The sequence below is a fragment of the Ictidomys tridecemlineatus genome, chromosome 1 (assembly GCF_052094955.1).
Source record: "Ictidomys tridecemlineatus isolate mIctTri1 chromosome 1, mIctTri1.hap1, whole genome shotgun sequence".
Lineage (NCBI taxonomy): Eukaryota > Metazoa > Chordata > Mammalia > Rodentia > Sciuridae > Ictidomys > Ictidomys tridecemlineatus.
In genome coordinates, this window is record NC_135477.1 from 28,220,122 (window position 1) to 28,236,493 (window position 16,372).

General features: G+C 38.3%; 1 protein-coding gene across 1 annotated transcript in view; it reads left to right on the forward strand.

Moving 5' to 3' along the window:
- Positions 1-16,372, forward strand: part of Hpse2 (heparanase 2 (inactive)) — a 629,942-nt gene that overhangs the window by 488,989 nt on the left and 124,581 nt on the right. Inside the window, exons 8-9 of the mRNA XM_005335241.4 lie at positions 7,648-7,754; positions 12,700-12,814. Coding sequence (XP_005335298.1) covers positions 7,648-7,754; positions 12,700-12,814 — 222 coding nt within the window. The remainder of the gene's footprint in view (positions 1-7,647; positions 7,755-12,699; positions 12,815-16,372) is intronic.

Sequence of the window (16,372 nt, forward strand, 5' to 3'; positions counted from 1 at the left end):
TCCAAATACAAACTGTATCACATTAATACATGGGGATGACATCCATGAGTGATTCTAAATTTTATAGGGCACGAGGCTTATACAATAGGTACCTCTTTAAGAAAAGAAGACGAAGCAAATTTTCAAAATTTAAAGGTATCTAATCATATGGGTACATTAATAGAGACCTTCCCAGGATATTGATAAAAGCCTGTGGGAGTGGGAGCTAAAACTTTAAGCCAACCTAAAGGAAAGTCTGGCTAAAGGAAAGTCTGGCTCTTTATTTTCATATTAAGACACTGATATTGGGGCTGGGGATATGGTTCAAGCTGTATCGTGCTAGCCTGGCATGCACGGAGCGCTGGCTTCGATCCTTGGCACCACATAAAAATAAAATAAAGATGTTGTGTCCACCAAAAACTAAAAATAAATATTAAAAAATTCCCTCTCTCTCTCTCTTTATCTATCTCTCTCTCTCTCTCTCTCGCTCTCTCTCTCTCTCTCTCTCTCTCTCTCTCTCTCTCTCTCTTTCTTAAAAAAAAAAAGACACTGATATTACAGGGGATCTACCCTAAAAGTATGTTTATCACAAGAGATTCAGAGTTTTAATCATGAACCCTGATGTCCTTAATTCTTGGAAGTAAATATTCTCTTGATTCTTTTTTTTTAAATTCTTTTGGTAGTTATAGATGGACAGCATGCCTTTGTTTATTTTTTTTAATACAGTGCTGAGAATTGAACCCAGTGTCTCACACATGCTAGGCAAGTGCTCTGCCCCAGTCTTCCCTTGATTCTTAATCCACAAAAAATTATGGATTGCACCATCAATTGAATAACAGCTAGGAAGAAACAGCAAGCAAGTTTTGATTGATAGTGATGACAAAAAACATTTTGATTTCAATAGCATTAAAATGGAAAAATGTATCATCAACATACAAAAACATAGTAGACCTATTATTTGAGGGGGGTGTTTTTTATTGATTGCATAGATGTTATTAATTCATTGAATAAACCAATAATTTACACAAGGTTTCAGAGCTTACTAAGTAGTAAAATTAGAATCCAAACCAAGGCCCATTTAACCCCAGAACCTACCATCATCCCTTACACTATTCTATATCTCCCACCGTTATTAACCATTTCTTTTATAACTCATGTAATATTTATTTTTCTAACCACTCAGGATTAGAAAAGCTTTCAAAGATGAATGCTAGCCATGCGTGGTGGTGCACTCCTGTAATCCCAGCAGCTAGGGAGGCTGAGGCAGGAGGATCATGAGTTCAAAGCCAGCCTCAACAAAAGTGAGGTGCTAAGCAACTCAGTGAGACCCTGTCTCTAAATAAAACACAAAATAGGGCTGAGGATGTGGTTCAGTGGTCGAGAGCCCCTGAATTCAATTCCCAGTATCCTCCCGCCCCCAAAAAAGAATGCTGAATTTCTTGATGAGAGAACATCAATTTGACCCCACAATCAGTTGATAATCTGAAATGATGCCCTAGAGGTGAGGATTGAAGGAAAATTGGATATCAAGATATTAGGCAAGTAAAGGTGGAAGAGGACAAGACTTCTCAAAGTTCGACTCTCATCCATTGGACTCCATCCATGTTTTAGGAACACAGGCTCTTGGTCAGTGTGTCACAAGGTCCTGCTATACTGGAAGGGAAGGACAATGAGAAGGAATGTGCTACTTAAAGCAATGGCCCTGGGAACCAATAGCTACTTGAGGGAAAATGCTTCTTCAGAAGGGAGAGGCAACCTGGAAGTGGGAGGATTATAGGGTTTTTCCTGAGCCAGAGCAAGATTACCACTGAGGCTGGTGGACACTGTGACTTATAAGTGGGCTAAGTGTGCAGTAAACTTGAGGAATTGATTAGTCACCAAAAAGAAAAGGGAGAGGGAGGAAGAATGATTTAAATGCAAATGTCTGCTTTCCAGTCTCTTTCCACTAGCACTTATCCCTTTGAGCACAGTCATTGCTTTGGGCCTTTGAAACTTTCTTCTTCTTTTCTTGCATCTGTTCATAATTTCCTTACCTCCCTAGTGACTTTATCTTGTTTATGTATGTTCTTATTTTAATTTTATGTTTTGTTGCAATTACATTCAATTGCTTTTCTGTGGTTTGAGATAACAAGAGCAGAGAGTACAGTTTTAAATCTTAAAAGTGTCGTAGAAACAGAAGCCACAAATTAAAAATTGATCTGATACCAAAAGAAAATGAACAAATATGGCACAGCAGAACACAAAGATGATAAAAAGAAATTACACAGAAAAAAATTAATGAAACTGACAGAAAGTACATTAGACAGAAGAAATAAATCAAGTGAAATGTGATGAGATATTGGAATGACTGTGCTCAGAATAGCCTGGCTGTCTAACCGAAGAAGGACATGTTAAATATGAAGGCAATTCAGTGAGCCAGACGCTTATGGGTCTTCTAAAACAGGAAAATTCAATTAGAAAGTATCAGAACTCTGAACTGGAACTGTGAGCATTTGGTGTTTCTTTTTGTTATAGAGGTTATTAGTTACCTTTTCTGAAACTTAGCTTTTTCAGCAATAAAATGCTGCCTCTTGTATGTTCTCATTTGTTTAACAAATATTTAATAAGCAAAGTAATCCAAAATGTCCATTAGATGTGACAAAATTTTAAAAAATAGAAAATTATAATTAAGTCTGATAAGCTCAAGATCACATATAAGTTCAAAGAATTTTGGAACCCAGAGAAAAGAATAAATAATTTCCTGAAGGTTTGAGGAATGTTTCACAGAGGAAATAACTTTTAAAATAATCCTTGAAAAAAAAAAGATAGTGTTGGTGGGAAGAGGGGAGGGGAGAACATAACCAGTAAAGACTTAAAATAACATTGCAAAGTTTAAAGGTGGTAAGTTTACTCTGTGTAGTGAACCATAGGCCATGTGGGAAGGGATGGGAGAAGAGGTAGCTAAGAGGTAGTTCTGAAGGGTCTTAGATACCAAGTTAAATTAAGCAGTTGGCATCTTAACATGTGGGTCACTGAACATGGCTTTCAGTAAGACCAGAAACAAACTACTTGTAGCACATCTGCCAACTGATCAACCAGATCTTTCAGTGGGCAGGAAAAATTGAGTACTGTTACTGGTAATGGGGAACCATTAAAGGTTCTTAAACTGGGGAGGGATTTCTGTTAGCTTAATGGCATCAGTGTGGAAGAAAGGCTGGAGGAGAAACAGTACAGGCAGGAAGACGAAGGAATAAATAATAAGCTGCAAATCACAGGAAGGAGCAGTGAGGAAGGAAAGGACAGATGAATATGAGCCCCTCCTGGTCTAAGATTGTCAGTAAGCACAGAGTCAAAACCTACACAAGAAGGCTGGAAAGAAACAACATAGAAACAGTAATAAATTTTTTCCCAGACTGTTTTTAAATATGATAAGGGAACAAGACTGTCAGAGGCAAGAAACAGCTGTATGGGTAAGGTTTAAGAAGCTTCCTGAAGCTATCCAGCTCTTTGTAACCAGCTACATCAAGGACCACTCTGGTTATGTAAAGAGCTGCTGCTCTTCTGAGGTCCTGAGGAAGGTCGATTTCCAAGTGGATGAGATGCTGGAATTAATGGACTCCAGCTTCTTTTGGAGGATGGGCCTCCTGCCAGCGCTGATTAGCCCAGCTGGCCTGTCCACTACTTCTGTTTTATTGCTTCCTTTCTCATTAAGGAAGGTGTTGGTGTGGATAACCGTAAACAACATGCCTGCTGTTACAGTGCTACCATCTCTCACACAGCCAGTGGCTGGAGCCAGGCTCTCAGGAGTCTTTTAAAAGACTTAGGTCACAGTATTGGAGGCAGGATATCAAGGAAATGCAGGAAAAGGAAGCCCAGTTTTGAAAAGGTGTCACATAAATGGTTATGTTCCTATTTTTCTTTTCCTTTTTAAAATTTGAAGTCATAGGGAAAATTAAACTTTGTTTTTGAAAAATCAAGGATGTTTTGCCTAAGTGCTCTCTTTTTCTTCTCTTACCCTCCTCCCTCAGTGTATCCACGTGAAACAGTTTTGACAGTCCCTGACCCTAAAATCTGAGGGAAGGGAGCTGGAAGATATTGTCTTTATTCCATTCTACGTCAAGCAGGCCCAGGGGTTCTGAGCAGCCACTGGCCACTTACTGAACAGTTCTGTGGGTGCCTCAAAGCTCCTTTTACCACATGGGGCCAAGGACTGAAGTATTTAGCAACAAAAGAACTGAAAAGGAACTAAAAGCCCCACTTCCCTCCACTCTCACTTCAATAATCTCCCCAAACAATGTATACCTTAAAATAATCTTCACTGGCACATCATTTCTCACCAGGAATGCTTTTTCTTTCCAAAGTCCTCTAATTTTCTCTCTTCCAGCATAGGGAGAATCATATTCTCTCAGAAAACCACAGTGGTGAATTATGGCCTTTGGTTTCTTACAGTTTCACTTTCTAAGGGAATTTTGCAGCTGGTTCCATCTGTTTTTCCTAATTTGTTCTCTCTTCTTCTGCCCATACAGATTTCCTCCCCAGGCCCAGCCAGCACCCAACCTCAGTCTCTGTAGCTCCACCACATGTCACCATGCTGGTCTTCTCTGCTCACGGAAGACACAGCTCATCAAGCCTCCCGCTATGTCCCCAACAGAAAATACTCCGAAAATAGTTTTTGATTTGCACTGACTGCTCCTAGAACCAGTCACATTAATGCTTTCTAGGACTGTTTTACCCACAAGATATTTCATATAACTGATGTAGGTTTTGTATCAAAGTTCTATCTCACTGTGATTTTTGTTTGTGTGGCTTGACAGGAGTTGTCTGTATTGAGAGTAGATAAGTGAACTACTCTGAATGTTAATTATGTTGATGTGAATTAGCTATATGCATTTTATATTCTAAAGTGGCCTTTTCTGCAGCTTAGCATACATCTGGAACATTTCCTATCATCCAGTATGGTGTGTGAAGGAAAATAACCATGGCTGATGTTAGATTCATGCAGACCCAGTTACATGTGCCTTGGACAAGGAGAGTGATCTAGATAACATTTTGGTTTATATTTCTAAGTGCTTACTATATACCAGACACTATTTCAAGTGCTTTGCAAATATTAAGTAGTTTAATTTATAGAATTACAATTTAAAGAATTATATCCCCCCACCAAGTCCCCTTGACCACAGTGTAAGCCAATGAGAGCAAAGACCTATTTTCATTGCTGTATACCTGCTTGGCATTGAGCAGGTGCTTAATCAAAATTTGTTGAATAAATAAATTAGTGCATTTGGTAATGCCTTAATATAGCTGGATAGAAATCCTGATTCCTTTCCTAGCCTCATTTTTATATGTTCTCTCTAGACAATTTCATATTCTCCTCCGGCTTTTTCTACCATTCTGTGGACCTTCCTCTGATCTAGATCTTTGTTTCAGAGGTGACCAGTTTTCACCTATATTTGACTTTTTTTTTCTTTTATTGTTACTTGATTTTAACTTCCATAATCAAAGATTCTCTTAATCTTTGGGTGATAGGAGCCAAAGGGACTTATATTCATATCATAGAAAGTAATATATTTTAACATTTTATATTTAGAATGGACTTACAATTCATCTATTCCAAATCCACATATTTAAATGTTGATGAAGAAATTGAAGTCCAAGATAAAGACTTCCAAAAGTCTCCAAGTTAGCATCTGTTGGAACCCAAAATTTCCAGCATATATATTTTTCCATATGATGGTTCACTGCACTCCTAGACTCTACCTCTCTTTTTGCTAGAGTGTTTATATATATATATATATATTAGATACAATACACATAACATTCACCCTTTCAAAGTATGAAATTTAGTGGATTTTACTATATTCATAGAATTTTGATATCACATTGCCAACTAATTTTAAAACATGCTCAATTCCAATCCCAAAAGAAACCTCACACTCATTAGCAGTCACTCCCTATGCTCACATACCCCCAAACTCCCTCCTTTTCAATCCTGTTATTATTTAGATGTGGTGTCCCCCAAAAGCTCACATGTGAGATAATGCAAGAAGGTTTGGAGGAGAAATGATTGGGCTATAGCCTTAACCTAATCAGTGACTAATCCCTGCTAGGATTAACTGAGAGGTAACTGGAGGCAGGCAGAGGTGGCTGAAGGAAGTGGCTCAGTGGGTGCGTGGCTATGGGGTATCTATTTTGTATTTGGAGAGTGGAATCTCTTTCTCTCTCTGCTTTCTGATCAACTTGAAAGCTGCTTCCCTCTGCCACACTTTTCCACCATGATATTCTGCCTCACCTCGAGCCTCAAGGAATGGAGCCAGCCTTCTCTAGACTAAGACCTCTGAAACTGTGAGCCCTCAAAAAAGCTGACTACAACACTAAAAAACCACTAATCTACTTTCTCTCTCTCTGGATTTGCCTGTTCTGGATATTTTATATAAATGGAATCAGATAGTGTTTTGCCTTTTATGCCTCGCATCCTTCACTCAGCTTAGTTTTTTCAAGGTTTAACCATGTTGTAGTGTTTACAGTTTTGTTTTGTTTGACCAAATCCTCTTTCTCCAACTATCTCACTTTAATATCTGTCTTTGAACACAAAACTAAACTGTGAATATCCTGGAAGCCAAAGGCAAAGAGTTAAAAACAAATCTATTACTCAGTTAATTATAAAGGAAGCATGAAGTTTATCATATGCACAGATACATTCCTAGCACTGCATTTTAAGGGAGCTCACAGATATAGTCCTTTAATTTTACCTTGTGATCATTTAAGGTATTTTTCTTACTTTTCCATCATTATGATTTCCAGCTTCCCCTGGGTGGGGCACTCTAAGCAGTGTTGAAAAGGGTGAGAGGACTGTCTTGTGGCATCCTCAAATGACTCTTATTTTTCTGTGTGAAGGGGTTTTCCCCCTGCAGGTTTGGGGATTGAACTCATGGCTTTACACATACTAAGCATATGCTTTACCACGGAGCTTCAAACCCAGGCCCAAGGGTGAATTTTAACAATATTCCAAATCAACCTACCAGTTGCAATCCTTACTTCCATCTCAAACTTGTAGATCAGAGACTGAGCCACTTTAAAATTTTAGAGGGCAACATTTTGACAAGAGGCTTTGCCTCTGCTGGGAAGGCATGCAGCTGTGGTTGCTCCCTGAGTAGGATCTGACCTGTGGGTCAGTGACTTTTCTTTTTACACTTACTGTAGTTATTTTCAAACTGTGGCTACAACATCCAAGCCATTGCTATTATAAAATAATTCTCTAAAACATCACCCTCTACTCTCTCATGATTAATGAATTCTAACATATGGATAGTGCATAACAGAATACTGAAAACTTTGCTTCTCAATACTTGTTAATATGGAAACATAATATGATTTTTATTTGGGGACCTGTACTGACATTGAACAGTGTTTTCATCCCTAAAGTCACCTCACATCCTAGAATATGCATTTGTTCTATCACATTGTCACTTAGGTCTTCCTGAGGAAAAATAATAATTTCTTTGAGGGGATATGTGTCAATGTTAATGTTTTGGTGTGCTATATGCCAACACAATTGTGTGCGTCATCAGGGAAAAAAGTACCTGGGAGCAGGGAATCAGAGAAACTTCCTTTAGGGAATGTGTGTTGCTTCTCATCTGGGAATAGATTTTTAAAAACTGATTATCCCCTTCTGCTTTGTTGTTTGGCCAGGTGGTTAATACATACACCCCAGGAAAGAAGATTTGGCTTGAAGGTGTGGTGACTACCTCAGCTGGAGGCACAAACAATCTGTCAGACTCCTATGCTGCAGGATTCTTGTAAGTAACACAATTGCATTCCCAGGGACTTTCAGGAAAGAAGGACAATGATGCTGTAACATGCTTGTTATTCTGCCCATTGCTGGGTAAAGCTTGCTTCCCATTGAAAGTTCTTCATCTGTTCATCTGTGAATACTTTTAACCACTTAACAGTTATTATTTCCTTATCTAAATACTAAAATGTCAGACAAAGGTATCAGAGCAAGAATGAGAGAAGCAAGAGGAGGAGTAACAGTAACATAATAATGAGAAGAACTTTATTAATAAGTTTAAAGGTTTTTGCGGAGGTGCTGGGGATTGAACTCAGGAGCATTCAATCACTGAACCACATCCCCAGCCCTATTTTGTATTTTATTTAGAGACAGGGTCTCACTGAGTTGCTTAGCCCCTCACTTTTGCTGAGGCTGGCTTTGAACTCAGGATCCACCTGTCTCTGCCTCCCAAGCTGCTGGGATTACAGGCATGGCCCACCATTCCTGGCTATAAGTTTACAGTTCTAACCACAGAACGAGCAATGTACATATTCTCATCCAATTTTTACCATAATTCTGGGAGATAGTTAATAGAAGTCGTGGTTTTTGCCCTTCAGAAGCATATGATTGGATATACTAGAATTAGAGATAACTATATCATAAAGTTATCAGAGATAAGTGCAACAATAATAGTAGCTTTAATTTACCATGTGCCAAGCACTTTCTAAAGTATTTTATATACATTTAATAATTTAGCAACCAGTAAAATTGATGTTATGGTTTCCATAATGAGACAGTAAAATAGGAACTATTATTATCCTTAAATTACAGATGAAGAAATTGAGTGACAGTTGAAGTAACACCCAACCAAGGTCACTCACTTTAACAGCAGAGCTCAGACTTAAATCCAGATGGTCTGCTCCAGAGTTCAGCCTCTTCGCCACTCTCTTTTTGTGTCACATGGTCTTTCCAAGAAAGTGACAGGCCTGTAAAGAAATAGAGAATTTCTCTGACTGGGAGTTTCAGGAAGGGCTTCATGCAGGAAGTGGCATTTGAGTGGGACATAAGATTACTCCAATTTCTGTAGGTAGAGAGTGGCCCTGGCTTTCTGACTGAATAGTGTTCTCCTAAGAATTGGAGTTTTGCCCTCAGTTATGTGTTTTACTACTAACAGCTATTTATAATTGTCCAATGCAGTTCTCCTCTATTGAGCTAGCTTCTTTAATATGTCCATGAGGGACAAATCAGGGCAGCCAACAGGATTGCCTTTATAGATGGAATCCTGTCCAATGTAGATGAGGATAATAAGTCAGTATGATTCATGGTGATACCTGGGGTCTTTCATCTCTCTATCCTTAGCATCCAGCATTGTGTGGCATAAAGTTATCAAGAAGCATGTTCAAATGAATAAAATGGAGTGAATCTGCATTTAATACAGACTTGCTGAGAGTTTTCTTTCCTATCAACACTGGTTTGATAGGAGCCGTGTTGCAAGTGAGCACCAGGTTGGCAGTCATTGGTGCAGGGTATTTCTTGGAGTGAGCAGAGGTAGGGCCATTGTTCAGCCATCACCAAATGACTCTGCTTTGGGGTCCATCAAGCGGCCCAGTTGTGCTGAGAGTTTGTATGAGCATTCTTCCCTTTAAGGAATGCTGTAAAATGAGAAATACAACAAACCTTTATGGAGGCGTATAGAACTGCCTTTACATGAGCATCAGCCAAATACCCATAGATGTTTCTGTATTCACTGCACAGCACATAGATAAACATTGTTTAGATTTGAGTTACCTTTCAGATAATAAATGTTTGATTGATGCAGATCAGATTAAACTAGTCCATTCTGCTCCTAGTCTTCTCTCCTATCTCTTTGTTACCTTTTTGGTCTCAGCTCTATCCGTACCCAGCAATATATCATTTGAATCTAGTTCTCCAAGTGGCATAAATTGGAGAAAGGGAAAAAAAGGAAAGTATTCTAGGGAGGGGACCTCCAAGGAACTAGCAAGAAATTGAATAGATGGTATTTTCTCAGTAATTTTTCAATATATCACGTAACTATGAGTTCACTAGGACACATACAAATGCATGCGTGAATCAGAATTTTCTGCTAACAAGTATTCAAAGGTAGCATTTCCAGTCAGGGATTTGAGATTCTGTGGCATATGCCAGATATATCTTTGGCATGGTACTGTGTCTCCAGCACCTAATGTTGTCTGGCACATAATATATAATCAATAAACATTTGTGGAATGGAAAACAGTGGCTGGGACAGCATCCTTGTTGGGATATGCAGTCATTTTACCATGTTTCTCTACCTGAGCATAGAAGGAAGACTAACAAAAAGTCCCTCTCCTGGGGCTTATCATTACATTATTATCATCATCTTCAGAAAGATGAAGATAACTTCAGTACACCATTCTACTTGAAATCCATAAGGCAGCAGTGGTCTTGGCCATAATCATTTTCTTCAAGAACTACCCATACACTAGCAAAACATTAGGTTTAGTTATTGATAGTTATTTGCTTAGTACCTATTCTGTGCAAATCCTGTGTTAGACTCTGAAGAGGTCACAAATAAGAATGTGATACTGTTCCTGAAATGTGTATGTACGGATATTTACACACCCAGTGCTTTACTAATGATACACATGATCACACAAGCATAAGTAGGTATCCTCAATGTTGAAAATAATTCCCAGGGTTTATAGTTCATTAATTAACACTATTGAATGAACAATGAATAAAGGAATAAATGGTATCTTTTCACAAATAAAATCACCAAGGTACAACCCTGTATGATACATAGATGCTGCTGGATGGAGGGGCTCTTGAATCTGTGATCACCTGTTTACTCGTTTTTTTTGTTTCTTCTTTCATCCAACAAGCATAAGGCTAGAAAGGCTAGAGAGACATACTTCTTCTTATAGATAACTATTTGCTCCATAGAGACCCCATTACATATGTGCTGTTCCAACATGGAAAGAGCACTAGTTAAGAGGCATTTGCTGAAAATTCCACTATAACTCTACCACAGGACATGTTTGACAATTTAACTAACTGCCATCCCTCTATGCCAAGGGAAAAGCTCGACTTGTTATCCTAACTTCACAGGATGATAATAAGGCAAGTGACTTAGCCACGTGACATTCCAAAAGTAATTTCAGGTGTCTGGGTCACAATGTCCCAATTTGAACAAAAATAAACACAAAGAGGGTTCTGTTGTATTATAGTCAGATTTTCCTTTTGATTTAAAATTTTTGTTTTTGTGTTTTGCTTTGCTTTACTTTTTATTTTGTTTTGTAATTCTATCAGTAAATTTGTGTTAGTTTTTATGAGAATAAAATAAAATTAAAAATGTGAAAAAGACTGTTAAGTGTGCATAATATTTAGAATATAAAAATTACCAGCACTTTTTATTTCAGCAAGGAAAAATTTTAGTTCTTATACAAGTCATGGGTTTGGGGCTCCATAGGGTTTCAGATTTGGGAAATTATAACTGTGTAATTTCCCCCATGTGATGGATGGTCATTCTTAAGGTTCCTGGAATCTAATTTTATCCAGATAAAAAAAGAAAGAAAGAAAGAAAGAAAGAAAGAAAGAAAGAAAGAAAGAAAGAAAGAAAGAAAGAAAGAAAGAAAGAAAGAAAGAAAGAAAGAAAGAAATTCAACCCAAAGAGTACTGAGCACTTACAGTGTTCCAGGAACTGTGATGGGTGTTTGGGGTATAAGTTTAAGTACTGTGTCTATGCTTGATTAGCTTACAACTGGTGGGGGAAGAGGTGATAAGTGGTGATGATACAGTGGGTTAGCAGAGGGCATGGCAGAAGTAAGAGTTCTGGAGAAGTCTAGAGGAAGGTGCTATTTTGGGGCAGCAGGGTTTACAAGCAGCAGATTTGGAGATTAATAAATGGGAAGAAATTTGCCAAATGAAAAGACATGGGTTGGAGGAGGACAGGAAGAGAATTCTAAGCAGAAGTAAACACACATATAAGGACTTGGGTAAGTACAAGAAATCATGGTGCATGTGGGTAATCAAGAGTAGTTTTATGTGGTTTAGAGCCTTAAGGAATAGGGTTTAGGGTGAGAGAAGAGGGGAGATGAAGCCAGACACACATGTGCTTGGGACAGCCTGTGAAATGCCTCATCTTTCATCTGAAGATTGAAGTTTGAAGTCACGTCTATTACATATGCACTTTGTTGTTACAGTTAAATGTTTCCCTGAGTTTCGGAAGAATACAGAGAAAGGAAAAATGAATGCATTAGAGGATGAATGAATTGAATATATAAATAAATGCAAAGTCAGTGGTGACTGTTGGAGGAATCAAGAGGGCAGTATTTTTGAAGGATGACAGCCCCTGGAAAGTGGGTATAAGATAAGTGTGTGAGCAACGCAGGTCTTCCATTATAACACATGTGGAATAGTAGTATACTTGCATCCCTCAATAGTTGATTATAGTGCGAAATAAAAAGTTACTGAATTGGCTGTTGGTGGGAATATATGAAAGATGCAAATGGCTGGACAACTGTTGTGAAGGTCACAGGTCTATATAGGTAGAGTCCCATGAAAGGTACATGTACAGTGACAGATGTAAGCAGGGGAGTTTGAGGATGTTTTCCTGTGACTGCAATAGCCTGTGGCCATGGAAGATGACATCAGGTTCACAAGTGGCTAGGTTGTTCAGTTTTTAGTATTCTAGGAATAAAAGTCATTATCAACAGTGACTTTATGACCAAGGATTCATCTTACTTCCCAGGACCTCAGTTTCTTTTCTTATAAAATAAAGAGATTAAATTTGGTCATCTTTGAAATCTCTTACAGCTGTGTATTCAATGCATAGAATATTTTTCTCCTTTATAGTATTAGGTAAATTTGATGAAAGAATGTTAGTGTATATGTGTGTCATATTTAATCTGTGTAGATCTGTTGCATGCCATTTTAGAAATATACTGATGTAGCTTTTTTCCTCTACCTTATAGATGGCTCAACACTTTAGGAATGCTGGCCAATCAGGGTATTGATGTTGTGATACGACACTCATTTTTTGATCATGGATACAATCATCTGGTGGACCAGAATTTTAACCCACTACCAGTAAGTGTGGCATAAAGATTCCCACTTTCTTTTCCATATCATTCAGTTCTTTGTAGAGAATATTTCTCCTTTTGCTGTTGCCAGTTAATTTCATAAATCAGACAGAAACATTCTTGTCTCTGTTCCCCTGACCTATTTCATAGACTTTGGGCTTCACCACACACAAACACACACACGCACACACACACACCTCTACCTCTATATAGAGACTCACGCATACACATACATATGCATGGATGCATATCTACATATATATTTACATTATATTTATTAACATTTATTAAATATTTATGTATTGATTACATTATTTTAACAAACCTAGTGCAGTTGAGATTCCACGTCTACTTGTGGCCTGTTTGAACTCTGCTTGAGAGTGAATTTTTCCAGATTGTTTTCTTTTAATGCTAATACGAGACATTAGTTAATGTCAAATGCAACATGTTGAAAGCAGATGGGGGAGTGTTAGCCAAGATTAGATACAGTAGGAGCCCATCTCTTAGGGAACGGCTGAAGTACACTTACAGTTAGATGTCAATCTCTAGATGACAATGAGGGGACTTATCCAGAGCACCATTTTCTCTAGGAAAGTAAACAGAAGAATAAAGTGAAATGGCAAAAGCAGAGTTCTGGATTTGTCTGGTGAACTCATTGATCAGTCAAAGGAATCCTACAAAAGCTGCTTTTCATAAATATTACGTAGGTTATTCTTTTACGCAGATGTCATGGTTATGATGAAATGTCAGACTCCTCTCATCAACTCAAAGAATTTCTAAGTGGGGTCTCCCCTTCAAGATGATCAAGTTCTGCCTTATCAGGGACTGATAAGCAGGGGTGAGGAGGAGAAAGAATATAGAGCAGCCACAGACCCTGTACCTGTGCCTGGTCCAGTGTTCTTCCTACCACATTACTGTTGCCCTAGCATCCACAGGAAACAAACCCAAACTAGAAGTGATCCTGCCATTTGCCTTCCTGGTTCTAGCCCATTCCCTCCACCTTCTAAATCCTGAGCCAGGAGGTCTCCACTGGCACCCAACAGCACCATTTCCACATCTCCAAAGAATCATTCTGGGTTAGAGTACTCAGAAATTATTGTGTCACTGGATGCACATGACTCCAAGACTTCAGCTAAATCACAAATACTAAAACTAACTGGTACAGTTCCTTTTATTCACAGAACAGGGATACCTCTTCCAAAATTTGTGTGAGGAGCTGGAATGGAAAAGGATGGAGAGTAAATTTTCAGTTTGGAACCATAGGGGTTTGTTCTGTTTTCTTTTAGCTCAAATGTTTGTAGAAATAAAACAAAATAATTAGAAAAGTGTCTATGAAATGTAAGCATTAAACACATATAAGACCACATGTTCTATTTGAAATAAATATCTATTTGAACATCTATATGACATCTGCGTAAAAAAATAACGTACGTAATATTTATGAAAAGCAGCTTTTGTAGGATTTCTCTGACTGATCCATGAGTTCACTAGATATTTATTTCAAATATCTATTGAACATCAGGGGCACTAGTAATGGATAAATGAATAAATAAATATAATGAAGTCCTGTGGAGGCTCTTCTAGAGTACATGCGCGGAAGGGCCCAAGTACAGTAAGAAGCCTGCTTTGCAGGTTTCACAGAAGAACCTTCCAGGCAGAGCAAGAATCTAACACAAGGCTCCAGGGCAAGAACAAAGTTGGCATGCTTGCAGAAAGACAAACACCAGAGTGACTGGGTCCCGGCAGGGAAGGGGAAGACTGACTGGAAAGAAGTAGGTAGGTAAGGGTGAGATTATGCAGGGCAGTTTGGCTTCAATTATAAGTAGTAAAGAAAGCCTTTGAAGGGCTTTAATTATGGAAGTAACAAGATCCAACTTACATTTTTACAACCTAGCATAATTAATGCATCAAATATTAGTTACTTTAATAATGCATTTTAAAAACATTTACATTTAAAAATATTTACAGATCACTTTTATAAATTGTGGATCAACAACGATCTAAAATTCTGTCACCCCTTTCAATCTATCTTTCCTTCTTCCTTTCTATTCTTTCCTTCCTTCATTCTAATTTCATTCTCTCTTCTTGATCATATACTATGTGCTGATCGCTATTTCTGGCTATCGGTCACAGTGGTAAACCAAAAAGACAAGGTCCCTGAACTCTTGGAGCTTATAATTTAATGCTGTGTACTGAGAAGTGGAAAACACATAAACATATGAAAAAGATAATTGCAGTTTTCCAAAACTGCTCTGAAGAAAGCCTGGTAAGTTAAATATAACTTTCAAATTTACTTTTTCTGAAGAGAAACTAAGATCCTAGGAGGTTATTAAGTGAAAATACCAGGCCAAACAAGTAGCCAGAGCTGGAAATCTCAGGATTTTCCAGCTTTAAATTTCCTTTTCTTTTCACTGAGCCATACTGTTTCTTGCAGCATTCTCTTAGGTGTCTTTGCAAGGGCCTAGAGAGAATTTTGCCTTTGAATTAAATCAGAAGATTAAAAACAGGCCTATTGGGAAATTGAAAAGAAGAAACAGTCTAGAAAAGGTCTTTGGATGACTAGACAAGCTTCATTTCCAGAGTCGGACAATCCTGGATTCCTAATCAACCCTCCATCTACTTTTACACTGCCATATATACATTAAAGATGCAAGTTCCCATGGCTTTGTTCTCCCATAAGAGTTATTGCCAATGACTTCCTTTAAAAGCCTGGCACAAAAGACCTCCAGTGATACATGATGGCAGCAGAGCTCATAGAAGACGATAGGAAACTAAAACAGGTTCCATGGATTCAGCACAGAGTCTCAAATGAACTGAGCAGCTGTATTTCTGGAAACACCAAGCTCTAATAGACAAACCACATATAAAAAGCACTCTTAAAAAGTAGCAGGCTTTCTTTTCTTTCTTTCTTTGTTATAATAAATTCTGTACCTTATGAGTAGAGAACTTGGCAGCTGGGAGTGTGTCCTAAGTCTCTCCTGGACAGAATTTAGAAGGCTAGGCCCTGGGCACCAATCTGACAGACAGAGCCAGCAGTTCTCTAAAATGTGTAATGAACACAAAGCTGGGAACCCTATTGGTTGCCGCTTCAGAGAGTTGCGCAGTTGATAACGCATACTGCCAATATAAACGTGTGGATTTTGTATTGTGATTAAATCTTAAAGAGAGTTTGTTAAGAGCTTAAGGAATTGGTGAGTTGTGTTTTGGTTTTCTCCCCGAAAAATAAGTTAATTTCAATTCTGGTTCTTTAAACCCAGCTCAGTGCATTTCAGGAAAGGATCTTATTAACAAAAAAATGTCTTGTTTTTGTTTTTGTCTTTGTTAGAACTCTTGGGTAAATTCAGGAAAAAAAATGAGCATCTTAGCCTTGTGGCTCCTCAAGCCATATCCCAACTACCCCTCCCTAGTCAACTCTGATCCCAGTTTGTGGTAGTTCAGCACAGCTCTGGCGTAGCCCTTCCAATAGCACCAATCCAAGGTAAGAGAGGATGTGAGTACAGCCCTTTAAAAGAGAAACAAAAATGATGAGTGGTAGCCAGGAGTTAATGGGGATGGAGGGCGGAGC